At 36.9% G+C, this 18919-nt stretch overlaps 2 protein-coding genes and 1 long non-coding RNA gene across 6 annotated transcripts in view; 1 reads left to right on the top strand and 2 right to left on the bottom strand.

Annotated features, from left to right (window-relative positions):
- The window catches only part of LOC126822621 (uncharacterized), a 182758-nt gene extending 164120 nt beyond the window's left edge, over positions 1-18638 (bottom strand). For 2 of the 4 annotated variants that reach the window (XM_056100909.1, XM_056100913.1), the window contains exon 1: positions 18493-18638. The gene's annotated coding sequence lies outside the window, so the exon portion shown is untranslated. The remainder of the gene's footprint in view (positions 1-18492) is intronic. The other 2 variants (XM_056100919.1, XM_056100914.1) reach the window with 2 other exon arrangements.
- On the bottom strand, positions 3712-5354 carry LOC130012873 (uncharacterized). The gene has a single exon (XM_056100920.1). The coding sequence runs from the start codon at positions 4640-4642 to the stop codon at positions 3728-3730; it is 915 nt and encodes a 304-aa protein (XP_055956895.1). The 5' UTR covers positions 4643-5354; the 3' UTR covers positions 3712-3727.
- Positions 13520-18176, top strand: LOC126822647 (uncharacterized). The gene is made up of 2 exons (XR_007680923.2): positions 13520-14797; positions 16728-18176. It is a non-coding gene; the product is annotated as an uncharacterized LOC126822647 (long non-coding RNA).
- Positions 18639-18919: the final 281 nt, after the last annotated feature.

The following is an 18919-nucleotide window of genomic DNA, read 5'->3' as shown; positions in this document are numbered from 1 at the left end:
CCAAACACATGGTGACTTTGACGAGACAAATTAAATCAATATCACATAAATATATTTATATACATAAATAAAAACAAGTATCACAGACGATGTTGTTAAACATAAATATAAATAAATATAAGTCCTTTATGTATATCAATAATTAAAAACAAAAATACGGATATATATATATACAATTAAAATTTGTAATAAAAGTTTGTCTCTTTTAAAAAGTTTAACAATTTTCCATACAGCTCCGGTTGAGCAAATAATTGATGTAGTGACTGGCAACGGTAATAGTTTGATCTTACATTCTTGAGATGATTACACTCAATCAAAATGTGCTTAACTGTCAAAGGAACATGACAGTGAACACATTCTGGTTGCGGCTCTCGCTTCAAAATGAAAATGTGAGTTAAAAAAGTATGACCAATACGAGAGCGACACAAAACAACTTCATCCCTCCTGTTGGTTCTATAGGAGTTTGGCCAGTCTCCTATCAGAGGTTTAATGTGATGAAGTTTGTTTGTGTCTGCAAGATCCCAAGACCGTTGCCAGCGGTCATATATAAAAGAATTTATAGAAAATTTAAAATCATTGAAAGGTATAAAAAAAATAAAGTATATGAGAAGATCTAAAGCAGACTTGGCAGCCAAATCTGCTTGATCATTCCCTTTTATATCCATGTGACTGGGGAGCAAGCAAAGGACAATATCCTTGCTGATACTCTCGAAAGATAGTAGCATACGATAAATGTCTGCTACTAATGGGTGATCAAGTTGTTTATTATTTATTGCTTGGAGAGAGGACAAAGAATCAGTAAAGATGATATGTTTTAAAAAAAGGTGAGGATTGAATGAACTCCAGGGCCTGCAGTATAGCCTGAAGCTCAGCTGTAAAAATAGAAGCTGCAGGTGGAAGACGCACAGATATGGTCTCAGATGGCGTCACAGTAGCCGAAGCTACCCGATCACCATCTTTCGAGCCATCTGTATAAATTGGAGCATAATCACCATATTTAGACCTAAGCTCTCGAAAGAGAGACTTAAACACCGTGGAGCTAGTATCTTTCTTTTTATGTTGTGTTAGATCGAAATCGATCTTAGGTGGAGATATAACCCACGGTGGAGTCCTAAACAAAAGGGTATTCGCAATACTGTCATGGCTGATTCCAGCTCCAGACAAAAGGGGTTGAATGCGAATACCAAATGATGGAATAACTTTAGGTTTAAGCATATATAAATGCTCGTGGTAGGGTCTAAAGATGGTGTTATATGAAATATGATTAGGGAGTGATGAAATTTTTGTAGCATACTGCAGTGCTAGTTTATCACGTCTGTCGTGCAATGAGGGCTCGTGCGCCTCGACGTATAAACTATGCACTGGAGATGTACGAAAGGCTCCTAAACTGATTCTAAGTCCTTGGTTGTGTATGGTGTCAAGCTCTTTGAGATAAGACCCACGGGCCGATCCATACACAATACACCCATAATCGAGTTTGGATCTTTTTAATGCTCGATATATTCTGAGCAAGACCTTACGGTTTGCTCCCCAGTCAGTGTTTGACAGGACTCTCAATATGTTAAGGGCTTTCAGACATTTCTTCTTAAGGCTCTTTATATGGGGTATAAATGATAATTTCTTATCAAATACCAAACCTAAGAATTTCGTTTCGTCTACAACTGGAATGGGATTGCCATCCAGTGTAAGCTCTGGATCAGGATGTAAACCTCTTCTTTGACAAAAATGCATACAGACAGTCTTGGATTTCGAAAAACGAAATCCATTGTCAGTTGCCCATCGTTGAATAGAATTCAAACAAAGCTGCAACTGACGTTCGATTGTCTGCATACTTGTCGATCCGTAACACATCTGAAAGTCATCAACATAAAGAGAGCCGTCGACCCCACGTTTAAGGCATGATGGTATGGTATTGATCTTGATGGAAAAAAGGGTGGGAGATAATATACTTCCCTGAGGGACTCCCATTTCCTGAGGAAATGGGTCAGAGAAAATTGATCCCAGAAGAACCTTAAACGACCTATCTTCTAGGAAATTGGAAATAAAGATAGGCAACCGACCTCGTAAACCTTAGTTATGGAGGTCACGCATGATACCATATTTCCATGTGGTATCGTACGCTTTCTCCAGATCAAAGAAAATGGCAACTAAGTGTTGTTTCTGGATGAAAGCGTCCCTGACGAACGTTTCAAATCGAACGAGATGATCAAGAGTGCTTCTTTGGGACCGAAATCCACATTGGAGGTCTGTAATGAGGTTGTTGGACTCGAGGTACCAAACAAGCCTTCGATTGATCAATCTCTCCATGGTTTTGCAAATACAGCTAGTTAAAGCGATCGGACGATAGTTGGTAGGATTCGTAGGATCTTTACCCGGTTTAGGGATGGGAATTATTGTGGCTTTGTGCCACGAAGGAGGGAAATTCCCATCAACCCAAATACGGTTAAAAAGATCTAACAAAATCAAGAGTGTAGGAAAAGGTAAATGTTTTAGAATTTGGTAGTGTATTTCATCTGGACCAGTTGCAGTATCGCGAGCTCGCTTAAGCGAATCCCGGAGCTCTGCAATGGAGTAGTTATCGTTGTAGCATTCATCATTGCGGGACTTGAAATTAAGTCGCCTTTTCTCCTGTTGTTGCTTAATACCTCGAAAGGCATCCGAGGAGAAATTGGATGATGAATTGAATGAGATTGAACTGTCCAGAGAATTAGCAATATCGGGAAATGTTGTTAAGGTGGTATTATCAACATTTAGATGGTTGACTGATAATGCACTACTTTTACCTTTAATCCGACGAATCCTATCCCATACCGATTTGGAAGTGGTACGGGAATTTATCCTCGAGACATAACCTTGCCATGAAGATTTCTTTGCTTGGCGTATGGTTCTACGGGCCTTCGCCCGGACCATTTGGTAAGCAGCAATATTTTCCATGGAAGGGTGAGTCTCGAGTCGTCTCAAAATACGACCACGCTCTTTAAAAGCGGATTTGCAATCATCATTATACCATGGTTTGTTGAAACTCTGTGGGACATCTCCATTAATAATAATGGAAACACCATAATGTGCTATACCATCATTAGTAGCAAAATGGTGATATTCAACAAAATGTTTAAATGATAATTTATCAGATGTTTTAAGAAGTGTTTCTTGTAAACAAATAGCTAATGGATTGAATTTTTGTATTAGGATTTGGACTTCATTAAAATTGGGCTTGATACCACGACAGTTCCATTGAATTATGGAATTGACCATCGTCAGGGATGTTTAACAGGACTTCTTGACTGTTGTTTGGGATTGGGGTCGTGAATCTCCACAACAACATCCATCATACTGTCCTGATTCCCTATTATAGGTCTGGACAGGATCATCTTCGCCCTTCCTACTACGGACGGACAGAAGTTTTGAACCGGCCTTCGCAGTTGGAGGTCGGTCTTTAGAGTTTTTGGGTGGTTTAGCATCTCTTCCTCATTACTACCTTCTAAATCCTGAGACCTAATAACACCTCTAGAAAAATTTAGACTATTATGAGGTGTTACCTTTATTGGAATGCCCGCTAAAGTTGTAGATTTTAATAAACATAACGAGTGTTGCTCTTTAGCGCATTCAACCAAGAGAGTGCCATTCCTCATTTTTTTTAACGCTTTTAGGTTCACCAGATAATCCGGCGAGACCCTTAGCAATTAAAAAAGGAGATTGTTTACTTAATGAGGTTTCATTGGTACTCTCAAGAACCAGAAACATATACCAAGTTCGGGAAGTTTTTGGGTGGTTTTCCACCTTTCGGGGGTAGTGTGGGTGGCTTTCCACCATTTGAAGGAGGAGTTTCTGGCACAATCTCCTCTGCCGCCTCTGGCACTAACGACGAACTTGTCTGAGTGCCGAGGGCAATAAATTCTGGTTTCTTTGGTATTGGAGGCTTAGTCGATGATCCTGTCTGCCCGGAAGCTGGCAGGGGCAACTCGGTCTGACAAGCAACGGAAACGGTCTTTGGCTTCGCTATATTTGCAAACGAAGTTGCAAATAAGGGCACTGGTGTGGCAATCTCTACCAATTTCCGCGCTTCAGGGTAAGAAATATTTTTTTCTGTTTTGACCTGTTGCACCTGTTTCTCTTTTTTCCACAAAGGACACTCTCTTGAATAAGCAAAATGAGCTCCTTTGCAATTGGCACAGTGATATGGGAGTTGGCATGTTTCACTTTCGTGGCCATCTTGGCCACATCGTGCACAAATTGGTTTTCCCTTAGATACATTCTTGCTGTGCCCAAAGCGTTGGCACTGAAAGCAACGTAATGGGTTTGGTATGTAAGGAGAAACTGGAATTAAGCGAAATCCAGCTTTTATCGTTTTGGGCAGTTCTGGTTTGTTGAATGTCACGATATAGGTGTTGGTTTGGATGATGTTACCATTACGCTTGGTGGAAATGCGTTTTACAACTGTTACACCTTGTGAGGAGAGATTTTCAAGCATCTCTTCCTCATTACTACCTTCTAAATCCTGAGACCTAATAACACCTCTAGAAAAATTTAGACTATTATGAGGTGTTACCTTTATTGGAATGCCCGCTAAAGTTGTAGATTTTAATAAACATAACGAGTGTTGCTCTTTAGCGCATTCAACCAAGAGAGTGCCATTCCTCATTTTTTTTAACGCTTTTAGGTTCACCAGATAATCCGGCGAGACCCTTAGCAATTAAAAAAGGAGATTGTTTACTTAATGAGGTTTCATTGGTACTCTCAAGAACCAGAAACATATACCAAGTTCGGGAAGTTTTATTAGAAATATCAAAGATATCGTCTGTCGGTCCGCGTTTCGGCGGACGAGGTTTTTTATTTTGGGAAGCCATTTATAAGCTTTAAAGATTCATCACTGACTGCTCCCCAATCACCAAGGATTGCAACATCCGTACAGGCTATTGCGCGGATATCCAGCGCTGGCGCCCGACGAGAGCAGTCAGTGATATACTCAGACAAAGTAAAGAGGAGATCTTGTGCTTTATCCGATTGACCCAAGCCGCCGTTTCTGAGAATATGCTACAGGACGCAAAGGTTTAACTGTACTAAACTAATACCACAGTAAGAGAGAAAAATAATCATCTTCTCATCAACTAACACGACCAAAGCCGATTGATCAGAGTGGGCCACTCTGACCTCCCGTCTAGGTGAACCATGGGCCAAAGTAATGTGTTGCAGAGAAAAGGCTCGCAAGCCAAATCCCCACTCAATTACCCGGATTCCACTCTCCACCGACACGGGTCGCAACGCACGGCAAACACGTTGCCCCATTACAGGGATCCTTTTAGTCGCCTTTTACGACACGCAGGACATACGAAGGGTATATTCTTATCACCCCCTGCACCCTAGGGGGGCCAATAGTAATAGGTACAACCCTATGTTAGATTATACCGAAATGGAACAAAATCTGTTAATAATTACAACCTGTAGAGTATTTACAGATAAAATATTAACAATAAAGTGGGTGTTGCACTGTTCAAGGGAGTCGGGTGATCCACCAAAATCAATAGTTGTCGTCCTTTGGTATATGGAATAAGTACATCAAGTTCCAAGATAATCCATTCAGAATTGTGGCCTTTAGCCGCTATACATAAAACTTGGGTGTGGTTCTTCCCCTGGGGTGTGGGACATGCATCATAATCAGTAGTTGGTGGCGTCGTTATGCTATATTCAGAATTGCGGCATGTATACGATAAACAGAAAAAAAAATTGGGCGTGGTTCTCCCCCTGGGGGTCACCAGTTATATTACAGACTATAAGACACTGCGTCTATATCTTGCTGATTGTAAGTCAAGACATTTGTCTTGCGTTGAAGTTATATTACTGACTGTAAGACACTGCGTGCATTTGTTGCTGTTGCTGTAAAACAGGACAGATGGTGTCTGTTACTGATGGTACGACGTGACATGTATCTCATTCTGACCGTAAATAGACACACCAACTGTATATTTAAATAAAAATTTATAACATTACTGTTATTCTCTCGATTGATAGGTTTGCGTAAGTAAAATGTGTCATTTTGTCTGACCAACTGTAAGATACCGCATGTATCTCTTACTGACTGTAAAACACGGTATATATTGACTGAGACACAACCTGGAGACGTTACATCTCTGCATTGCCCCAGAAAGTTCATCTGGATTTTCCGGCGTGGTTACCCCTTGTCCATGGTCTAGGACCATTCACCTGGCAAGGGAAACGAAATGAAATGAACTGGGTTTAACGTCCTACTGTTCTGCTCCGAACTGGGCTAGTGAAGACGGGCATCCGCCATACAATGTGCTATTAGGGGAATTTTGCCCGGGCAGCGGCACTACGGCCTACTCTTATATCGAATACCAACTGTTAAGGTATCTTTTACGTGCACGCCAATGAGTACACGGGACCTCGGTTTTTCGTCCCATCCGAACGACTAGACAGCTGTCCTTGTCAGGCCCTCCGTCCCGCATCACTGACAAGGGGGAGCCGCGCTGGAAAATCTGGATGAACTTTCGCGGCCAATCCAGGGATCGAACACCCGACCTCGAGACTAGCGAGCCAGCGCCTAATCCACTTAGCCACCGTGACCCCCACCTGGCAAGGGACAACTTATAGTCGTTCAAATATTTCAATCGATATCTAACATAGTCAAATTAATTGGCTTGAATATTAAAATATGGATGTATACCAGCAGAGCTGTGATCTATTCACCAAAACAACCAGCTTGCTAATGACCTTTTATAATAAAATGCGCAGTTATATAGCGTTATAAAGCCTGCATAATAAGTACATATTGAGTTGCATTCAAACCCCATGAATAGTCAGCAATATGGACCCTATTAAGTAAAACGCTGCGACCTCTACATTAGTTATAAGTAAAATTCAGTGCACATATTACTAAGCCCTGTCTTAGCCAACAGATATGAATTGAATTTAGTAGAATATCTTTGGAGAAAAAAAAACAACCCAGTTCTGAGGGAAACATTCATTTTAATGCGCATCTCTCTAATATATTTGTTGTCATATGGAACGCGGCAGTGCGGACAGGTTTTTTTTTAATAACATTAAAAAGAAACAGACTACATATAAACAAAATATCAAACATATTGTCAAATTACTATTATAACAATACATTTACGATTATCTTCAATTGTAAAAGATGGATGTATACCAATAGAGCTGCGAACTATTCACTCAATCAACCTGCTTGATGAGCAGAATTTCTAGGGAATACCCGATAGCTCAACACGCATATAGATGACTTGTATATGCTTTTGTTAATTTCGGCAAAAATGTCGTTTGAGCGGAAACGAGTACTTCAGTCAACATGCAGAATTCAATTGCAAGTATGTTGTCAGACCATCTGTCCTGCAATGATCTTATTTGTGTCAAGTGGGTGTCCAAGACCTTCTCTATGTGTAATCGAATTGAATAGTGTTCCACCATTGTTTTCAGTTATTGCCCCTTGTCAATGGAAATTTGTAAAGGTCTTCATGTGTAACAAATCACAGCGAAGTGCAGAATTGATTTTACGTGAATGTATTAACGTTGTTGTGGAGATATGATATAGTACACATAGTTACTGTGGGCCTTCATGTCTAACAAATCACGGGAAACTGCAGAAAGCTCAGCTGAGATTGGAAAATAGTCCAGGTGCAGCTTTTATACCGAATGGCAATATAAAGAAGAAGCTGCATTTTTTCTGGGGCGCATTATTATCTTAAAATCAGGTCAGGAATTGAGATCTGACATAGTTTAGCAAATAATTTTACTTGTATAAATAATTTATCCACGAGTCCCTAAAACTGATTTGGTGCCGTGTATATACCAAATGGCGATACAAAAGGGGATTGAATGTTGAAACTGGGCGTTATAAAAAACGGACCGTGAAAATAGATTTGTACATGCTGCACAACGAACGACGTTGAAGACGAAAACCACTTTCTCTTCTGTTGCCCAACATATATAAATTAAGTCGCAAATTCTTTCATCGTAGAATTTGGTCCTTTCCTTCTTTACATGAATTCAAAAATATTTTAAGGAACACCAAACGTATAATCAATTTAGGAACATATCTATACCAACGTTTGAAATTACGTAATCAATTATTAAACACCTAAAAAATGAAACTAAACACCCATTGGGAACTTTTTGTATATACTTCTGTATTATCTTCGTGACATATATATATATATTAGGGGGGTATTCAATATATATATATATATATATATATATATATATATCTATTAGGGGATATTCAGAAACAATACAAAACTGCGGAAATGCACTGCTGTTTTTATTAGAGGTAACCAGTGTATGTTAATAACAGGCCATTTGCCTACACATGAACATAAACAGTTCATATGGGCGGCTTATCTGACGGCCCCAGTTCACTCGCAAAGAGATACACCGTCAAAAGTGAAAATCGACGTTTTTGATTTTTGTCTTAATATTGAGAAATTGCTCCACAAATCCTCAGATATTCAGCAATTCGTCGTGGTATGCTCCTAATCAACCGTCCAATCACGATTTGGGGCAATCTGACCCACTCCTATTTCAGTGCCACGGCCAATTCTTGCAGTGTGGACGTTGACGTCGACGAACACGTCTCCCGATCCAACTAACCGTAACACACTAAAGCAAAGATACGCTAAACAGTAAATCGCATGCAAGAACCGATAGGAAAGCAAACATGGATAGATAAACCAGCACACGACAGTTGTCATCAACTCTTCCTTGAAGTCTCAAATTTGACAATGAACCACACCTCCCACGCGTATGGCGCTATTGCGTGTCGCATGTGCAGCTCACTGGTTCTGTTGGCGCGATAGGTTCTTCATCTGTGAACATACTCTCAAAGCATGTCAAATGTTCATGGCTATTTATCATATCGCAACCTGCATATACCCTACTTTTTTTGAAGAGTATATATTCATAAATATTTTTTTTTTGATTCAGTTTTTTCTATAATAATTATGTTCCTCGTCTGTTGTGCAATAATAACTATAAGTATTCTATGTACCATAAGTATTCTATGTAGCTAAGTTGGCTATAGGAAGGAATTTCCCTTGTAATAAAGTAAAGTAAATTCTGAGTAAACATGCTAGCCGAATTTGATCGAAAGAATTGTTGCATTTAATAATTGTTCCTTTCTTTATCCCTTTCCGGTAAATCTCTATGTCCTCTAACAGAACAGTCACAATCCATTTTAAGAAGACCAGGTTTTGGAAGTTTGATTAACTCGTCGTTTAGGCTAATGGTGACTGTAAACGAACCGAACATGTTGATTAGTATTTTACGCACTGTAAGCGAACAGACTCGGCAAATATTTTACTCACTGTAAACGAACAGACTCGGCTAATATTTTACTCACTGTAAACGAACATAACCAGCTGGTATTTTACTCACTGTAAACGAACATACCCGGCTAGTATTTTACTCACTGTAAACGAACCGAAAATTTTGGCTGGTATTTTAACCCTCTGGTAAACGAACCGAACATGTCGGCTAGTGTTTTACTCACTGTAAACGTTACAAGTTTCCCACATATTTCTATGTTATTGTCTGAGTTGTTAGATGTAATGGTATATTCACACATCGATCAGGATGCAGATGACACATTAACTTTAATAAGCATTACACATCTGTTACTGTAGGACAAAGAACAAAGAAAAATTTGGACTGCTACCCATGGATTCTGCTAGACAAGATAACTTTTCAAATGTGAGTGTTCAAGGTTTGGAAGAGGATATTAACATGTTGGGGGTTTATTTGTCAAAGAATAGAAATGTCTGTGAACGTCAGAACTGGAAAAGAAGATATATTTATACACGTACTTGAACAAGTGGCTACCATGCAAGATACGCCCACATATTTTGCAAGAGGTTACAGAGAACAGACAGGGGATATAATCCAGGAAGGTACTGTCCGGTATGTGCGAATAACAAAAAGAACGGTTATCTTTAATATATAAACCTATCTTTTCAGTTTCATTGTGACCTCTGGAGTGTCCACAAGCTACAAACATGATTTGTCGTACAATCAGTCGCCATCATCCATGAAGTTATGGTCCGATACATGCCCTTGTAGAAAGCAACCGAGATTTTTAGGATATAAACATATATTTCAAGTTTCGTCAAAATCGGATAAAATTGTGAACTATAGAATGTCCTCAAAGTATGAACGGACGGACGGGCGGACAGGAAGACGACAATATCCAGCCACATGAAAATATGGGCGTATAAAAATACATTTAGGTCTACGTGTGTTGGTGAATGTGTAAAAGCGAAATGTTTTGATCTCTTGAACTGTAATATTTAAAATACATGAATAAATTGTAATAAATTGTAAAGTTAAGACATTTCTTATTATATGTTTGATTGGAACAGAAAACGAAAACAGATTAACGCCTCGCGTGAGGATATTCCTTTCAAATTTTGTGAAAGGGTTGGGTAATAAAATTGAAATTATTATTCTGTTATTAAACACTGCGTTGTCAAGGGTTACTTCTGCTAAACAATTCAATAGAAACGAATAGAAACGAGTAATGTATTATAACAGAAAATTTGTTAATTCATAAACATATCTCACGTTAAAGGGTTCAACGGTAGATCAACTTGACTGGTGAGTGTAAATCCGGGTTCGATCCCGAAGTTGTCGTGAACGGTCCTCGGGGTTTTGTGATATGCGTTCCTCTTGTCAGTTCGGACGCGTCTAGTCGTTCGTAACGGACCAAAAATAGTATCATGTATACATTGCCATTTTAATGTCGATTTTAGAGTAGGCCGTAGCGCCGCGGGAAAAATGTCTCTCATAGCATACTGTATGGCGTATGCCTATCTTCATTAGCCCCGTCAGAGTAGAACAGTAGGACTTTCATTTCATTTAGCGACGCTGTCCAGGGAAAATGTCTCCCCTAGCATACTGTATGACGTATGCCCATCTTCAGTAGCTAAGTCGGAGTAGAACAGTAGGCCGTTAAACCCCATTTCATTTCATTTATGACCGTACAATAAACCACAGACACAATCTTTAAAGGCTCAATACCACTCTTGTTGTAACTAAATAATATGTCCAATCTTTATTCTGGTCAACAAATTGTACTATTTTAGAATATTTCAATTAATTGATGATACAAATTTCATCTTAACACACCTTATTTAAAAAATTTGAAAAATTCAACATAATGGTTTGAAACGTCTAACGTAAACCTTTTCAAATGAAACTTCGATTTAAAAATATTTTCGAACCCTCTGGACAAGTAAAATAGGATGTAATGGATAATTTACACAAGAGGTAGGACACCTTAACATCTAGTACTTAGATAGAGATATTATTTATTTTCTGGAGCTTTCAAGCCAGCAAGAGTGTTATGGAAAAACAGCTATTTATTTATTGAGCGACGTTTCAAAGACTATTCTCTCAATGTTAACACAGTAATACAACTAAAGCATCGACACCGCTGCATTATACGTCCACATTCCTGCTTTCATTTATATGGTACTTTTTAAAATGAAGAGAATGAAATATCACTTGTAACTTGTTTCACTATGAATCTAGTTATTGTTACATTCTAAATTCACCAGCTACAGCGTCCATCAATATAACAACGATGTTTGGGTCAGAGAACTGGAGAGGTAATGAATTTTATGAAATGAAGTGGGGTTTAACGTAACGACTGCAATATAACAAGAGGCAAAGAAGGCTAAGCATTGGGTTTGTTTTGCCAAATTCACAGACTAAATATTAATTTTAAAAAAGTGGTTGTGACACCGCCCCTGAGGGTCGAGGCATGCACCAAAATAAATAGTTGCTGTCTTTACGATATAAGAAATTAATATGGCAGGTTCCAAGATGATCCATTCAGTCTGTAGACAAAAACGCAAAAATTGGGCGTGGCTCTGTCCCTGGGTGTTGGACATGGACTAATATAAATAGGTACTACCCTATGTTTGATTATGCCGAAATTGAACAACATTTGTTAATAATTGCAACCTGTAGATTATCTATAACAATAAAGTGAGTGTGCCATTGCCCAAGATGTTCAATTACTAAATGCCAATCAAAGAAGATCTGATAATCCATTGCCGTTCCTGTAGAGGTCCATACGGTGCTGTACATGATAACGAAAGGTAAATTTCACCTACACGTTATTTTTATAAAATAAAAGTCTGGTTTTATTCAGATACCTATAATACAGCTTGGAACACAAATCTCCATTTCCAGATGAAGGCTGACGGTTTTAAGTTGTTTGAATACGTATCACGTATATTGAGTTAATTACTATGCCATAAGGTTGGGGATTTTAAAGGCTTTTAACACAAAATATAATCGTGATTGGCCCTTTAAGTTACACTCAAAGCGGATGAATAGGCAGCAATGGAGAACTCCTTAAGTAAAACGTTATGACCTCTACATGAGTTATACGCATAATGCAGTGCAGTTATTACTTAACCTTCTCTCAGTCAGTATGTTATGAATTGAATTCAGTAGGGTATCTTTGGGAAAAGAAACTCAACTCAGTTCTGAGGGAAACATTTATTTAATTTGCGCATCTTTAAAATATATTGTCATTTAGAACACGGCCGTTCGGCCAGGGTTGTTTTTATTAACATTAAAAAGAAACCAACGGAGACTACAATTAAAACGAATATGATCTGATAATATAACTGAAAGATGTTTTTGATACTATTGTGTCAGTGTGTTATAATCTGATCCGATGTGATCTACTTGAGGTTTCAACCCGATTTTACTAACATATTTCATTACACAATGGGAATTAAAATTTTACAAATTGATACTATTATGTCAGTGTCTTATAATCAGATCCGATGTGACCTAGTTGAGGTGGAGTGGGTAGTAATATTTCAGTGGTCAGATTAAGAGTTTGCTCCACTAAAGCCAATCAGATTTAATATTTTTAGAACCTACTAATACATGTGTCATGTTACTTATGAGACCACTTTCTGGCATTACTTTTCTCCGGTCAGATTTTGAAATTTTCAACTCAGACGTCATATGTCAACATTTTAGAAACATATTACTTGGCCCTTTGATCTGCCCCTTCCAGCTAAATGCCCCACCCAAACCTCGTAAGATTGGGGTGTTTTGAAATTACACTAACAATAGCTGCCAATTAACATTGCCAAATCTTCTTTTACTTATGAGGCAGTTTGTTCGTCACTGGCACTTGGTCTATGGAAAGTTTCAAGACGATGCGGTAAGAAATGTTGCCTGTACGTGACAAACAGACTGATACAAAATTAGGTCGTGGTTCTGTCCCAAAAACTATAGGGGTTATCCGTGGGTTATGCAAAGTTGCAAGGCATTCCGTTAAGAATTGCACCCTGTGAGTGACACCCAGACACACACACACAAACATGAGTTTTCACAACACTAGCTGACGCCGACAGACGCAAGTGGAAGATATGTTTATACACCTATTTAAACAAGCGGTTGCCATGCAACATACGCACACATGTTGCAAGAGGTGACTAGAGATCAAACAGGAATGGACCATCCGATATGTGCGAATAACAAAAAGAGAGAAGTGGGGTTTAACATCCACTCGACACAAACTAGGTCACTTCGGGACTAAACATGGTTCATTTTTATTTCAATAACTCGCCTGCACGTAGGGGTCTTTAGCAGTGTGAGGAACCGGGGGACCCGGAGACATACCACTAGGTTGGACAGGCGACTCTACAACTTGTCAGTACAACTGGGGAATTGAAACCACGCCAGATGACTCAATGACAGACCTTATGATACACCGCGCACGTGCTACCCCCCCCCCCCCCCGCAATAACTAAAAGGATATAAACCTATCTTTACAGTTTCATCAAAATCGGATAAAAATTGTAACTACTGGAGTGTCCACAAGCTAAAAACGTGATTTGTCGTTCAATCATTGGTCATAATCCATGAAGCTATGGCCCGATACATGCCCTGATAGATCGGGTATAAACCTATATTTCAATTTTTGTCAAAATCGGATTAAAATTGTGAACAGTAGAGTGTCAACATACACAGTGAGAACGGATGGACAGAAAGGCGGGGGCGGCGACAATATCCGGCCACATGAAAATGTGAGCGTATAAAAATACATTTAGGTCTACGTGTGTTGGTGAATGTGTAAAAATGAAATGTTTTGATCTCTTGAACAGTAATATTTAAAATACATGAATAAATTATAACTAATGAATAAAAACCAGGACATTTCTTATTATATGTTTTATTGAATTGGTATTGAAACTAAAAACAGATTAACACCTCGTGTGAGGACATTTCTTTCAAATATTGTGAAAGGGTTGGTAATAGAATCGAAATTATTATTGTGTTATTAAACACTGCGTTGTCAAGGGTTACTTCTGAGAGAGAAATGGGGTTTAACGTCCACTCGACACAATCTAGGTCATTTCGGGACTAACATATGGTTTAATTTATTTTAATAATTCGCTTGCGCGTAGGGGTCTTTAGCAGTGGGAGGAAACCGGAGGACCCGGAGAAAACCCACGAGGTTCGACATGCGACCCTATTCCTTGTCACGTACAACCGGGGATTCGAAACCACGCCAGTTGACTCAATGACAGACTTTATGATACAGCGCGCACACGCTAACCATCCAGCCACCCAAACACGCCGGTGATATAATGGTGGAAGATGGATTCAAGACTCGGAACTTCTTACATGCCAAGCGAGAACAACTGAAGATTTAATGGTTTGAACAAGGACATTCAAGAACAGATTGGAGATACAAGTGGATTCCTAGATTTGGTTCATATGAGATCAGAGAATTAGTTTGGTAAGTTAAATCAACTATTTCTTGTACCATTCTCGAAAATTTACATTTAGTGTGTGACAATAATTGTAATTCTTTATTTGACAATAGACTTATTTACTAGTTGATTTCAATCTAAGTCAGAATCATTAAGATGGGTTATTCTCACTCAAAAGAACTAGATAGTAATACCAAGTCTTTGAAAACCAATAAAAATGCTATAGCCTTCCTGAACAAAGATTTTGTAACTGTCACTATAGGTAATAATATTGTTAAAAGCCTTTTTGACAAAGGAGCAAGCATATCTTTTATCTCTGAGACACTGTTAGATCAAATTAGACCAACTACAGAAATCTTGCCATCTGAAATAACCCCTGGTGTTAGTATTACTTGTGAAGGTCAAGCTGTCAAAATTTTAGGATCTGTTTTACTTGATTTCGAAGTTTCTGACACAATCATATTACATAAATTTTATATCATAAGGTCTACTTCAAGTAATTATGACATAATAATTGGTAATGATTTGTCAATTAAGAAAGTCAATCAATTAAAATGTATTGGACAAGACTCAGTACCAGTAGTTTCCAAAGATTCCTCAAAAGTCAGAAATCCTAAAAATTTCATTGTAAATAAAAACCTAATAATTAATGATGTAAGGTATAGGGAGTTCTTAAACTCATTTTGTATGCCAATTTGTTTTAATGTTATAACTATAAATGATAATATGTATATAAATAATAATTTAAAGTGTTCTGTAAGTCAATTCTTAACCACTGATAAAAAAATATGTAAATATTTCAACACTGCTATTTTTCTCCATGTTTCAAATTAGGAAATTCAAAGAGATATTCTTTGCACTATATTTTATGTTTATCCAAAACAAGACAATGATTGTATATAGATTCATGGGCAGAAATTTTAAAAAGAGAAAAAAAAAAGTATGTGAATGTTATTAGCATATATACAGAAAACTCGTGTAATTACGAAAAATAGATATAGTGACTTTGTTCCCCTGTGGGACCGGGGACAAGAGTAGGCCCAACGTTTGGTTAAATTGCGTGTCGTAAAAAGCGACTAAAATTGACACCCTCAAAATTTCCACATATTAATTAGATTATATTACTTTCATTTAACAAAGAAATAGGTCTGTGTGTCTAAATTATTTTTATAATTATTGTTATATAGCTATAATAAGGTTTGTTAGGCAAGGTGGACTGGCCATCCATTTTTGACTGACATGCCAGCGATGTGCCATATTGGTGACGATCAATGTGTAAAGCACTGTGTAATCATTTTACAAACTTTTACAAAGTTTGATTAGACCACATAGACCTTGTTCTTTTAATTTTAACCATAAGATAATAGCAACACTACTATGTTTTTCATGTAATAAAATAGAAGTTTTGAATATGATTATTATATTGAATGATATGTATATATATAAATATAAATTGGTTTCTTTTTTCACATTTCGTGAAATATACCCCCCAATTTTTTTTTTGATTAATAATTATAACATGAAATTAAATAAAAGAATTGATAACATGTGACAATATATTAGATGATAAATAATATATGAGAATGAATAGGAAAATAAATTAGATCATATAAGAAATTATCATAAAATAAGAATAAGAAATGTTCATGATATAAGAAATGTTCATGATATAAGAAATGATCATATAAGAATAAGAAATGATCATAATAATAACCAAAATATTGAATAATATATACTTATGAGAAAATGAATAAAAAGAATAGAGTATTATCTGAGCTTTTGCACAGTCTTGACAATTTGACAGTGTTGAAGACATACATGATTATATTTGGAACGGAAAGTGAGACTGGTATTACATTTTAGTCAGGTTGAGTACAGGGAATGACCACATTCTTTTGATTCAAAATTATTTAATATTATTGATTTATTGCCACACATTGAATGTTATTATATGAGATGGTCGAGAGATATTTCAGGTTTAATCTTGTTGAGCAACATCTCTGATAACAGACTGGACCAAAGAAGCTTGAAGCTGATATCTTCAATCCTGGACAAGGTTGACTTTGTCAAACCAAGTGAGATTTCTCCAATGTCAAGAAGAAGAAGTACCAGCACATGGTTCATCACCAGATAAACTTCAAGGTATCCAGACAACAAAATGTGCTAGATCAATAAGATGAGTGTGGCGGACCTTACAATCGTAATCCCTGATCCAGTAAATTAAGTTCCAGAAATTGCTAAAGATTGAAAGTGTGTTCCTGATTAAATTTGGGTGTATATAAGTGCGGTGGAATCATTATAGTTATGTTTATATAATGGTAATATCTAATGTGTATGTGTTTTGCATTTGAAACGATCAATTATTTCCACAAATAATAAATATTCCGGGGTGCAGACTTTAAAAATTGCAGAAACTTTCTTCATCATAGTGCTTATATGTTATTATGTGACTCTTAATTACCATTAACTTTTTAAATTTCATTTATCTTTATATTCAGTTCCATTTCTGACTGAAAATCATTGCATTTGGAATTTTGCATTCTTAAAACACTTTTTTTTTCATAATTATTGCAAGTGATATTTATGTCTGTGACAACAATGTATTATACATAAGGCGACAACAAAGGATTACCTAAGGGACTTTAGCCTGTATAATCATATAACAGCACAATTCACTTAATATATTGTGATACAAAATTTTATACAAATATTTAATTATAAGCATATGTTTTTCTTTTATATAATTATTAATAATTTCATCAAGTATATTGTGTATATATATATCATGCGAGGACGCATGAATTTTTCAGGATGGGGGCATTTATCACCGAATAGTGATACTAAATTCTACTTCTTTTTCAAATTTTATTTTAAGGATATACAGAATTTATTTCTTAAAGTATATAGACAATATAGCTAAAAGTAAGGTTATCATTTGGTCTTTCTTTACTTTTAGTGTTAATATTTTGATTTAAAGTCTATAAAAAGTAATTGCCTAAAAGCATGATTGGCTTTGACTGTTTTATAATCTTTGGATGCCAGTGGGCTTATTAAGAGAAACCTTGAGCAATGCCAATCAAGTGTCAATGCTTTTTAATTCTTTATGGCTTAAAGCTTATTAGATCCTATAAATTATATTTCACTATGAAACTTTCAACCAATGAAATTTATATATTTATTTAACTTCTTTTCATTTGATGTGTTACAATATTTTTATCTTTAATTTGATTTGTTGAAATCATTGTCCTTTTGTCTGTATACAAATTAGTTACTTTAAAAGACCTCTACACACAGACAAGAGGGCAGATGAAATTAGAGACACACAGACAAGGAGATCGAATGCCTTGTATATAATTTGTAAATAATGTATTTTTAAAACTGTATATAAAGTAATATTGAAATGAATTTGGAATTGGACTTTTAATGAACAGTGACCGCCTTCACCAGAATACTTCTCCAGTAATGAGCTATACACCCCCAATCCTAGCTCATCCATATGTATGAAATATTACATATGTACATATGTATCACCTGGGTGCATATTCGAACCAGAATAGCCCCCCAAACACGCCGGTGATATATTGACTGTAACACATGACCTGGAGACGTTCCATCTCAGCATTGCCCAAGAAAGTTCAACTGGCAAGGGACAACGTATAGCCGTTCACATTTTTCAATCGATATCTAACATTGTTAATTAATAATAGAAAAATACACTTACGATTGGCTTGAATTTTAACAGATATATACCAATAGAGCTGCGAGCTATTCACCCAAACAACGAGCTTGCTAATGGCCTTCAATAATAAAATGCGCAGTTATATAGCGTTATAAAGCCTGCATAATAAGTACATGTTGGCTTGCATTCAAACCCCATGAAAAGACAGCAACAGAGACCTTATTAGGTAAAACGCTGTGACGTCTACATTAGTTATTAATATAATGCAGTGGATATATTACTAAGCCCCCTCTTAGCCAACAAGATACGAATTGAATTTAGTAGGTTATCTTTGGAAAACAACCCAACTCAGTTCTGAGGGAAACATTCATTTTATTGCACATCTCTCAAATATGTTGTCAAATAGAACGCGATAGTTCGGCCAGGTTTTTTTAAATAACATTAAAAAGGAACAAAGAGAGACTTCAAT

This window comes from Patella vulgata, chromosome 5 (genome assembly GCF_932274485.2).
Source record: "Patella vulgata chromosome 5, xgPatVulg1.2, whole genome shotgun sequence".
Classification (NCBI taxonomy): domain Eukaryota; kingdom Metazoa; phylum Mollusca; class Gastropoda; family Patellidae; genus Patella; species Patella vulgata.
This window is presented reverse-complemented; position numbering and strand designations above follow the sequence as displayed.